Source organism: Patella vulgata, chromosome 6 (assembly GCF_932274485.2).
Source record: "Patella vulgata chromosome 6, xgPatVulg1.2, whole genome shotgun sequence".
In the NCBI taxonomy this organism is placed as follows: Eukaryota; Metazoa; Mollusca; class Gastropoda; family Patellidae; genus Patella; species Patella vulgata.
The window spans coordinates 66,044,751-66,057,681 of NC_065884.2; the positions used below are offsets into that span (position 1 = coordinate 66,044,751).

At 33.1% G+C, this 12,931-nt stretch overlaps 1 protein-coding gene across 4 annotated transcripts in view; it reads right to left on the bottom strand.

The window, feature by feature from the left end:
- LOC126824005 (protein CASP) overlaps positions 1–12,931 on the bottom strand; it is a 139,677-nt gene that overhangs the window by 69,841 nt on the left and 56,905 nt on the right. For all 4 annotated transcript variants that reach the window (XR_007681437.1, XM_050553088.1, XM_050553086.2 and 1 more), the window contains exon 5: positions 1,943–2,010. Coding sequence is in view for 3 of the 4 variants with exons in the window: in XM_050553088.1 (XP_050409045.1) it covers positions 1,943–2,010 (68 nt within the window). In the remaining variant the exon portion in view is untranslated. The remainder of the gene's footprint in view (positions 1–1,942; positions 2,011–12,931) is intronic.

The following is a 12,931-nucleotide window of genomic DNA, read 5'->3' on the forward strand; positions in this document are numbered from 1 at the left end:
ATTTCTGTATCAAATTTACAATGAAGCACAATTTAGGATCATCAAAATGCTTTAGGATCATCATCATGCTTGTAGCAAATCTATAACAAATCACATTTTTTTAACTGCTTTAGGATCTTCAAAATTTATGTTTCAAATTTATAATGAATCATAATTTTTTAACTGCTTTGGGATCATCAACAAATATGTATCAATTTATAATGAATCAAACCTTTCTTATAACTGCTTTGAGATCATCAACATACTTGCAGCAAATATAGGACAAATCTCAATTTATAAACAGCTTTGGAATCATTAACATGTATGTTTTATCTGAACAAAGTCGATAATAGATTTTAAAAGAGAACATTGACTGGGAATAACCTAAAAAAAAGATCTTTAAAATTTCTAAATAAAATAACTTCCTTTTGAAATACTGCCAAACAATTTAACTCCAACTTCTCAAATTTTCAATAAATCTGATAAAATGGCCTGAAACTCTGTGATTTGAATCAATATTTGAAGAGAACTGGAATCTAATTCTGATATAAGTAACAAATTTCACATGTGACTGCATGGGAAACAGTAATTGAGAATCGTTCTGTAATCAGAGTACCATATGGCAAAACGCCACGGAAAATTTCCTTTCTTTTGAATAAATAGAAATAACAAATGTTGAAATGTATCGCAAGTCGTTTGATGAAAGACTAGATATATTTATCAGTCCGTCTGATCAGTATGGTTTCATATTATCAATACATAACGCAACAGCCTCCCCTGTTCAACATGGCATCTCTTTGAAGTCAGAAAGACAAAATTTACCAAGAGTCAGTGGCAACCAGACATCATGAATAATGACAGGTGGATAAGAATATTATGAAACGTACTAACAATACCTGCACTCCAGAAATCCCGACATTTCATCAAACATAACTTTTAATTTGGCTGCTAAAAAGCCATTATTAAAACAAGCCATTTCTTCAAAGGGTTGTTACGCTAGTAAGAGACAAATCTCATCATCTTTACAGCTTACAAACAAACACCATCTTAAAATCTTTTCATATTATAAAACCCGAAGATAAAATCCTCATGAACTTAAAAATTCTAATTTCTTCAGACACAGACTATTATAATCAAATGAGATCCTCTATTACAACATTTAATATCGGAATGTTAAAACCTTAAGATGTGGAATTAAGATTTGATATCTTAATATTAAAAAAATTAAAAAGTTTTATATCGTCACGTAGTTGGTTATCAAATGAAATGGGGTTTAAAGTCTGCTCTTCATAAATCGGATGTAGCCCAAGGCGGTGAAATGAAATGAAATAGGGTTTAATGTCCTACTGTTCTGCTCTGACTAGGTTAATAAAGACGGGCATATGCCATACAGTGTGCTATGAGGAAAATTTTACCCAGGCAGCAGCACTATGGCCTACTCTTATATCGAATTCCAAGTGCCAAGGAATTTTTTACGTACAAGCCAATGTTTACACGGGACCTCGTTTTTTTGTCGAATCCAAACGACTAGCCAGCTGTTCTTGTCAGGCCCCCTGTCCTGCACCACAGACAAGGGGAAACCTGATCAACTTTCTTGGCCAATGCTGGGATCGAACATGTGACTCCAGGCTAGCGAGCCAGCGTCTTCCCCACTTAGCCACCATGGCTCACACACCCACATCAACGTATTGAATATAGACAAGGTTTATGTTTTTAATCTACATTATGTCCACATCGTCCATGTTGAATACACACATGGGAAAATAACGAGCTGCAGAACTTGTCAGGCAATTTACATGTCATATAATTCAAATTTCAAAGAATTTCTACATAAAATATAAAATACAATAAATACACTTAAATTTATAGTTTGTAGGAGTAAAAAAAAGCATTTAACCTTTAAACAGAATAAATACAGTAAAGTTTAAAATTTTATTTTCTTTTGAAAAAAAAGGAAACTCACCTCTGCAGTTGATTCAAGTTTGTCTTCATGTTCCTTTAACTTGTCTTTTAACTGTTTTATCGTCACCTCTGTAAACAAAATAAATACAAAAATTAAAATCAAAATAATAAATTGTAGGACTTAAGTATTTTCCACACCTTTTTTTTTGTACGAACAAATGTTCAAAACTCTTCATTTGTTATGTTGATGAAAATTATGACTGTGAAGATGATGAAGATGAAAAGAAACATTTTGGCTGTAAAGATGATGAAGATGAAAAGAAACATTTTGGCTGTGAAGATGATGAAGGTGAAAACAGTTCAAAACTCTTCAATTGTTATATTGATGAAAATTATGATGACTGTGAAGATGATGAAGATGAAAACAGTTCAAAACTCTTCAATTGTTATATTGATGAAAATTATGATAACTGTGAAGATGCTAAAAACATTTTGGCTGTGAAGATGATTAAGATGAGACAAACATTGTGGCTGTGAAGATGATGAAGATGACAAATCCAAAGAACAAATGATGATATAAACAAAAGAACACTGCAAGTCAAGATAACCTACGTAAGCAACAGTAGCATTGCAGACTCCAGATGGCAAAATATTACAGAACATTATTAACAGATATCAATATACCATCATTCAACGTTTTATATATATCTACAATATCTTGCTAACGAAAGCATACTGTCTCCAAGATGTCAACTGTATAAAGCTCACATCGTCATGTCTCGGAAACCATGTTTCAATTACGAAGATCGGTAGATATTGAATAATGCGATATGACTAAAACCAACAAATATTGGATGAAATTATCGATTCCCCGAACATCTGAAATCAATACAATTCCACGAGATATCCCAAAATTTATTGATTGAGAGAATCCCTAAAGATAACCTGTCATTACAATTATTATTTTTGTCAATACGAAGACCAGTATTCAATTCCTTATTGATTTGAATGAGTCTGATTTTTTTTTTCTCGATAAGCCATTCACCATTAATCAGCGATACCCTTATCGATTTTCCTGCCGGCAGCCACCTGGGTCTTGCTATTTTCTCATGGCATTGATCTCCAATAATCAATTATGCTACAACCAATAGATTGGTTCCCTTCAAAAACCTTTCTAGTCAATTTTCTTCCGTCACAATATAATGAAATTTCCATCGGCTAAAGCAATTATAGAAATGGATGAGTAAGACTAAAATAATAAACTTCTATCAAACTTTAATGAATCCTTGCAAAATAATTGTATAGGTATGGATTAGAGATATTTCCAATTACCGAATAAAAATGAAGAATTGGATTAAAGCAACAATGGTTTCATAAAATTCAATAATTTTAGAGGGCAGAAATTCTAAAGCAATCTTTGTTCGTTTTAAAATTAATGTCAGATAATAAGCTTATTTTTTGTTTAAAGAATTGAATATCTTAAGCAAATATTAGTTTATTGGCTTGAGTTTGGTTCTAGAGCTCTTCGTGGGTTATGGAGTAACAGTTTTCAGATACTTATACATTTACGACAGACTTATTCTGTAATTATATACTCATACTATACGAATATAATAATATGTTGACCATATGTAACCCTCTTTGATGTAGACTTTGTGGTTTTTAATCTGAAAGAATCAGGAAGAGGGGATAACTCCGACTACTTAACATTATCCTCAACATGAGATCTTCCCCAAGTTCATTCACACAAGAGCAAGATGACATTTTCAATTTCTTTTTGGAGTAGTTAAACATACAAAACAAAATGTCGAAGTTTTATTTTTTTTGAATTTCTAGAATTTGAAGGATCAATTAACATCAGCCGCATAACTATCCATCCTAAAACTTGTGACAATGTTCTCAATTATTAATGTAGGTCTATATATGGAGCTCAAGTCATCAACTGTCATTTGGAGGATTTTGAAATCCTTGCAAATTGCTATATCGTAGAAGTTGTATCATCAGTCCAAAAATAGTTCAAAGAGAGAGAGAGAGAAATGGGGTTTAACGTCCACTCGACACAAACTAGGTCATTTGGGGACTAACATATGGTTTAATTTTATTTCAATATTTCGCTTGCGCGTAGGGGTCTTTAGCAGTGGGAGGAAAATTATATGGGCATAAATTCCCTCTTAGCACATAGCATGGCATATGCCCATCTTCTTTAGCCTAGTCCATGCAGAAAAGGTGGACATTAAAGAACATTTTATTTTATTTCATTTCTATAATCTATATATAATATATTTATATATATATATTTTCCTTTTTTTTTTTTAGGTAACATTGAAGTGACTTTGACAAAAATTCAAGATCCTATCAACAGGTAATATCATCCCTGGAAATACCTGTTACCTGATCTTGCGAAGCAAATCAATTCAAATATTTAAGCAAGTGGGATGTGGTCCATCCCTCATTAATTCTCCACTTGCTACTCAAGTTTCACTAGTTTCAATAATAACCATTATACCCATATATCTCCTATACAGTTCAACTTTGACATCAGTCGATAAATTTGATAGTCTCATGGTCTATACACATACAATATCCTTTATACCATGCTATCCTTCAGTTTTTTTTTTAAGATGATATCTATTAGATGAAATGAAACTGGGTTTAACGTCCTACTTTTCTGCACCAACTGGGCTAATGAAGACAGGATATCTATTTTAAATGAAATGAATTTTGGTTCAATGTCATAATTTTCTGCACCGACTTGGCTAATGAAAACGAGATATTGATTAGATGTTTTTTTTTTTGGGGGGGGGGGGGGTGAGAGAGAGAGAAATGGGGTTTAACGTCCAGTCGACACAAACTAGGTCATTTCGGGGCTAACATATGGTTTAATTTTATTTCAATAATTCTCTTGCGCGTAGGGGTCTTTAGCAGTGGGAGGAAACCGGAGGACCCGGAGAAAACCCACGAGGCTCGACAGGCGACCCTACTCCTTGTCACGTACAACCAGGGATTTGAAACCACGCCAGTCGACTCAATGACAGACTTTATGATACAGCGTGCGCACGCTAACCATTCAGCCATCCAACCCCCCTTTTTTTTAAGATGATATCTATTAGATGAAATGAAACTGGGTTTAACATCCTACTTTTCTGCACCAACTGGGCTAATGAAGACAGGATATCTATTAGATGAAATGGAATTGGGTTCAACGTCCTACTTTTCTGCATCGACTGGGCTAATGAAAAGAAGATATTTAGATGTTTTTCTTTGTAGATACCTATTCGATGAAATGAAACTGGGTTTAATGTCATACTTTTCTGTAGCGACTGGGCTTTTTTTTTTGTAGATATCTATTAGATGAAATGAAACTGGGTTCAACGTCCTACTTTTCCGCAAAGACTGGGCTAATGTAGACGAGATATCTATTAGTATGCTGTGGGTTTTTGTAGACGTTGATCATATCAAATAAAAAGAATATTATTGACGTCTAGCATTCAGTTTCATTTCATTCAGTTTCATTAGATGAAATGAAACTGGGTTCAACGCCTACTTTTCTGCAACAACTGGGCTAATGTAGACAGGATATCTATTAGAATACTGTGGATTTTTTGTAGACGTTGATCATATTAAAAAAAATAGAATATCATTGTCTAGCATTCAATGAAATGAATTGAAGGAGATATTGTCTCAACAATATTTCCATGATGGACGAGTCCGGCATAATGGTTTTCTTTTTCTAAAGTAAGAGAAGAGACCCAAACAAGATGAACTAAAATGGCAATTTTAATCCTACTGTTCAATTTTATAATATGATTGAACATAGGGGTCTTTAGCAGTGGAAGGACACCAGAGGGCAGGCAACCCTACTCTTCGTCACGTAAAAGCTCAATACAAGAGGGGGGGGGGGGGTAGAAGGTCGAATGGTTAGCATGTGCGCGTTGTATCATAAGGTATGTCATCAAGTCAACTGGCTGTACGTCACAGGGAGAAGGGTCAAGGGTCGCCTGTCCAACCTTGTGGGTTTTCTCTGGGTCCTACGTTCTCCTCCCACTCCTTAAGACCCCTACGCACAAGCGAATTATTGAAATAAAATTAGTTTGAGTTAAACCCAATCTGTCACTCTCTCTCTCTCTCACACAAAAAAAGACCTTATGATCTAAAGTGTTTGTGTTAGGCCACTCCCCCACCCCCTCCCACTGTTTTAAATAGTTAATACCAAATATATGTAGCTAATTATATAATAGTCTAAAAAGTAACAAATTTCATGAATACATGATTATCACTTTCCACAAGGCAATATATTTTAATATCTTATCTTGATTTTAGTGAATTCTTCCAATGGATTTTTTTTACTTTGCCCAGCTTATAACTATTTATCCACAAAGAGAATGTGAATTTTTGTTAATTTAAATATTTATAATAAATAATAAATTCTGATTGAAATTGTTTTATTTAGTCTTCGTATTTTATATTTAAAGTTTCCGTCACTGTGCATTTGTGCCATGTTCGGAAACATGTATCAACTGTAAAAAGGCCATCCACTTGTTATTTATTTACATGTGATTTTCTACAAACAGAGAAATACGGCACGCGTATGTTACATGTGCACTCGACAAAGTTTTACTCTTCGTTACATTCATACAGAAAAGTAACATTTTGCTAGTCTCTTGTAATAGCATCTTTTACTCTGATTTCAAATGGAGTAAATCTATTTGTTAAGGCCTGCTCAAATTTTGTCAAGGTCACTGAGATGTAAATACATGTAAGGTTAGGGCATGTGATTTTGGGTTAGACTAGGTTAGGGTTAGGGTAAGCATAGGGATAGTCCAGGGTTAGGGCTGGGATTAGCGCTAGCCCTGTTTACAACTCTTGACCTTTGACCAAACTTGAAGTTGGCCTTATCAAATAGACCTAACCTTGCAAATGGGGCTTAAGGTCCTACTGTCCTGCTCCGACTTGGCTAATGAACAATCATACATAAATTTAACCTTTCGTTAGTATCGTAGTAGCATGCTCGCATCTTTTACTATGCGTACAGCCCGTTTGTGAAATTCATACAAAAAGTAACTTTTCGTGTATATATCATCGTAGAACATACTTGCATCTTTTCGTAGACAAACAAATCATGAAATAGATCAGGTCAATATTTTCCCCAGGCTTTATCAATACCTGTTTTTTGAGAAAGCAAAGATATGACTTAACACATGAGTGTCACAAACCTCTTTCTCTCTCATTTGAACGATGGGCAAACTTACAGCAAACACAGTCATGTGACGAAATTAACTTGAATTGAAGAATATTTGGTGATCAAAGAGTCAGTATTTACTTATGGGCGTGTGGGATTTCCACAGTGAAGGGTCAGAGTAGCACGCCGAAATGATTGGCCAATTGTAAAAGACATTCTGTGATCTCTATACTCAATTTAACGACAATCAAATGTCGCCGGTGATTAATATCGTTGATTAGAGACAAGCAAAGCATCGAGACAAAATTCCTAACATACAGCCAACTATTGAATTTATATTGTTAAGCGAAAAGGTCGAATTGTATGTGTATTGAATCCAGGCCCTGGCTACATGTACATGTACCAGCATAAATTCACCAGTGACTGATAGCGATTAGATGTTTGTATTGCTAATACCATCAAATCACTATCAAACAGCCATTTCCCTTTCTCTCGACATTCAATAATTAAACCAGGAGGGGTTTATCAGAGCCCCGATAGTAGAAACTTCAGAATTTAATTTTTAAACCTTTAATATTGATTAGTATTATATTACTTGGTTTTTCACTGATTATAACTGATATGTTTATATTCTAGTTTGCAAGCTTAATTAAACATACATTATGCAAGAGCAAAATCGGCCTATTGTAGGTCTTTCTTTAGGCCTGAAATGTTATAAAAACTATTAATTAGACATTAATTAACTTATCCAGACCATAATCAGCTCTCGATGTCAAGGCTTGCCTGCGATATTTGTTGGATTACAGTCCGATTTGCTGCAAAAATTTCCTTCGTGATTAACGATTAAATGGATAATCAAGACTATTAGTTTTGTCTTATCGTCTTCAGTAATGATGATCGAGGCTAAGCGGAACTTTCATCCGCTTGGTTCTCGGTTCATAGTGGATCAATTTGACTGAAATTTTCAGCAAGTTGCCTTTACATTATGTAGTTTTTAACTATTATAGTGAGAACTGCCAACTCGTTATCTAATCTCCCATAATGTATCTTTAATTATCCTCTTTATTAGCTAAATAATATTAGATGCAAGCTTTTCTATTTATCCACTTTATTAGCTAAATAATATTAAGATTGTATTTGGATAAAGTATTGTTGACATATTCATTAAATAACACTAGCTTGTATTGAATAATATCACACAGTTACTCAATGATTACCAATACCTTTATATCATAGTTTTCAAGTATTCACTTTATCTTCTTAATAATATTAGTAGCTTGTATTTTGGATAAAACGTTAAATATGACTGGTATTGCACAGTTATATCCTAGCTTTCAACCTTGCTTAACCATGCACTTTATCTTTATTAGCTAAATAATATTAGCTTGTATTTTGGATAAAACATTACAGACTGGTATTGCACAGTTATTCACTGATTACGGATACATTTATATCCTAGCTTTCAACATTGTTTAAATATGCATTTATCTTTATTAGCTAAATAATATTAGCTTGTATTTTGGATAAACGTTAAATATGAATGGTATTGCACAGTTATTTACTGAATTTCAACATTGTTTCACATGCAGTTTACATGTGTCTTTATTAACTAAATATTATTAGCTTGTATTTTGGATAAAACGTTGAATACGACTGGTATTGCACAGTTATTCACTGACTTTCAACATCGTTTAATATGCACTTTATCTTTATAAGCTAAATATTATTTGCTTGTATTTTGGATAAAACGTTAAATACGGATGATAATTTACAGTTATTCACCAATTTCTAATACATTTATATATCATAGCTTTCAAGCGTGTTTAAATAGTCACTGTATTAGCTAAATAATATTAGCTTGTATTTTGGGTAAAACATTCTGTATTGCCTTATATTATACAGTTTTCACTGATTACTGATATGTTCACATCCTAGTTTTATCTTTATTAGCTAAATAGTATTAGCTAATGTTAAATACGGCTGGTATTGCACAGTTATTCACTGACTTTCAACTGGTATTGCACAGTTATTCACAGACTTTAACATTGTTTAAATGTGAACTTTATCTTTATTAGCTAAATATTATTAGCTTGTATTTTGGATAAAACTCGTATTGCACAGTTTATCCCTGATTACTAATAGGTCCATATCCTAATTACCTACTTTATCTTTATTGGCTAAATAATATTATCTTGTATTCAGCGTCTTGCTTCTATTTTTTTTTTTTTTTTTTGAATAGTAACCAACCAAAGGAATGTTGATATAGATATGTATTATAGCTTGGCTCCAATAATTGATGATGAATCCATGTGTCTGTTTATAATATTGATAATAAGAGCTTGTGTAAGTAATAGATATTTATATAATTGGTAAATATACTGTGTTCAAGGAGATATATAGAACACAGGATCATAACTAAGCTTGCCTGCCTGCCTGCTACATGATGATCACGATTCAGTATGAACTATGATTCATTTTCTACTAAATCTGAAGCCTGCTCTGCTGCCACGTAATAAGCAAGTGTACATAAAATATATAAGTGGTGTAACATGTCAAACAGTTACATATATTGTGAAATTAAAAGGAAATGGAATTAATTTTTCGTCATGTCAAAAAAAAGAGTATCCACATAATATATTTATGTTTAGTCTAACTCAAAGTCGAAGAAAATAAAATGAAATGGGGTTTAATGTCCTACTGTTCTGCTCTGATTGGGCTAATGAAGATGGGCTAATGAAATTTTGCCCGGACAGCAGCGCTACGACCTACACTTATGTCAAATTCCAACTGCCAAGGAGCAAATCAGAGGATCCAAAGAAAACCCACAAGGTTCGACAGGCACCCCTACTCCTCATCACGTTCAAGCGGAAAATCAAAACCACACCACTTGACTCAATGACAGACCTTGTGATTTCACATGCCCGTGTTAAACCACTAGACCACCCATCCCCGATTGTTCGTTTTATTTTATTTTACCCAACCCCCGTGAACATTGGAAATGACAATAAGCAGCTTTAAACTACGATTTTCTCAGTTTAAAATCTAGCCCAAAACAGGTGTAATGGATTTTTTTTTATAATTGACCATTTAATATAAGAAAATACCATTATTACTATTATGAACTGCATCTCAAGAGCAACTAATTTCTAGCATTCTATTCCCACCAAGAACTCATGTCTTCATTAGCCCAGTTGGAGCAGAACAGTAGGATGTTAAACCTCATTTCATTTCGTTTCATTTCCACCAAGAACTGCCCCTCAAGAGCAACTATTTGACTGTCCCCACCAAGAACTGCACCTCACAAGCAACTGTTTTCTCACATTTTGTCCTCATTAAACTGCCCCTCAAGAGCAACTATTTGACTGTATTTTTGTCCCCACCAAGAACTGCACCTCACGAGCAACTATTTTCTTACATTTTGTCCCCATTATAAACTGCACCTCAAGAGCAACTATTTGACAGTATTTCTACACTTCATTAAACTTGACTTTTTATTTCGTTCTGAAACTTCAACATAAAAGCCAACATCAATATTCAATACGCGTAAAAAAAAAATCAAGTTCTTTTCAATAGACTAATCACTACAATCTATATACATTGAGGCTGTTAAACAAAAAATTCCATCCATACCATGATAGCTATTTTAAAATATATAAAAAAATATCTAAAAACCAAAAAATGGAAAGATCTCCAGTAATTAAGTTGTTATCGAATGCAATGGAGTAGAACCTATAGATAGATTCGGCCTTAACCCATGTTCTACTGGATAATTACATGTAAAAATGCAGACGGCGTTATTCAGCACAGCATGACAAGCTCATTATACTATTCGCTATTTGTTCCCTCCCTTTTATGCCAGTTAATCTCTCTCTATGTCGCGATTTTTTCAATCACCATGCAAAACTTATTAATCAATTAATAACGAGGGAAATTATTAGCTTGTACATGTGTAACCTATCCAACGGCCTTCTCGTTAAATATTCTATTTTGTTTCACATTGTAGTAGCGGATGGGATTGATTGACTTGTGGCATCCTGTGTCGTTCATACATCTATACAAGAGACAGAGAAACTAGTTAATGTAGTCTACTTAATCCCGGGACCTATCAAAACATCTTTATTAACCAGCCATTCTCAAGTATCAGACACAATAACAGAAAGAAAGAAAATAGTTTTCATCGCACACAAAAAACACAATAATAGTTTTAATGTATTTCTTTTCCGCTTCACTAAACATGCAATGCGTCTGCACTGTTAGCCATTCTAAATACACCGTCACTTCTTATCTTTCATAATATGGATATTCAATTCAACCATTCTTCAAATCAGCGTGATAGCCCGAAATTTTGTAACAGTTCAAAAACAGAATAACATCTTCCGAAGTTCTGCTTCAACGATCTTCAAGTAGTATACATGTTTTTTTATTATCTTTTATTCAAAATTTTTCAATGATTTATTATCCCTTCATTTCTTTAGATATTCTAAGATGAGGATCTATCTCATGAAAATTAACATTTTAATAATAGAAACAGCCTCATGTTGGGGTTTTTTCCGCATGTCAAATAAGCGATGTTCAAAGAAATCACTGTTGGTGCAACATTTTGACACACATGATAAACACGTTCAAAAAAAAAAAAAAAAAAAGAGTTTGTGATTACGTATTAAAACGAAATCTATTATGTCTTTTTGAAGCTATAACATGAATCATCAATCATTCGAATTTAAAAACGCATTTCATCAATTTTAACAACCTGTTTTAAGTCTTTTGAATAATCATTATATTATTTAAAATACATGACATCTAATTAAATATACCACAACATCGCTTTGAAAATAAACATTTCTGTAAATATCGAAATCTGAATGTAATTTAACCCTTAGAAAATTTAAAATATCCATCACCCTGTTAAAGGTATTACCAACTTCCCTTTCAAAATAAACATTTCCATGAATATCGAAAAATGAAACTAATTTAAACTTTAGAAATTGACGAAAACCAATAGCTTTGAAAGATATACTTTGGATTTAAAAGTACCACCAAAATCCCTTTGAAAATAAACATTTCTATAAATATTGAAAACCGAATGTAATTTAAACTTTTAGAAATGGACGGAAACCAAGAGCTTTGAAAGATGTACTTTGGATTTAAAAGTACCACAAAAATCCCTTTGAAAATAAACATTTCTATAAATATCGAAATCTGTATGTAATTAAAACTTTAGAAATTTAAAAAAAAAAAACAAAACCCAATAACTTTGATAGATGTACATATTATGCATTTATATGAAATTGTTCTTCTATCAACATTTACTCCTGTAAGTAAATATACCGAAGGTTTGGTTATTGCTTATTAGTTTCTTTCTTCTTTGTATCAAAGAACTGCTGATGACTATTTAACATAAATCTAATCAATGTCCATATGTAAATCTTAAACTACATACAAGCAATTTTATTAAACAGGAATTATGCAACAGCTAATTTTGCCTATTGCCAGATGTTTTTTGCGGCGCTTCAAATGTTACATAAATTACTATTTAGACATTCATTCATTCGCATGACAAGTCTGTCATCAACTCTCTGGACGGACTGAAATTTTCAATATATTTATTAAAAAGAGAGAGAGAGAGGGAGAAATGGGGTTTAACACGCACTCGACACAAACCAGGTCATTTTGGGACTAACATATGGTTCAATTTTATTTCAATAATTCACTTGCGCGTAGGGGTCTTTAGCAGTGGGAGAAAACCAGAGGAACCGAAGAAAATCCATGAGGTTGGACATGTGATCCTACTCCTAGTCTCTTGATTGACTGAAATTTTCAATATATCTATTAATCATTTATCTTAAAACGATTACAGCAAGAACGGCCTGT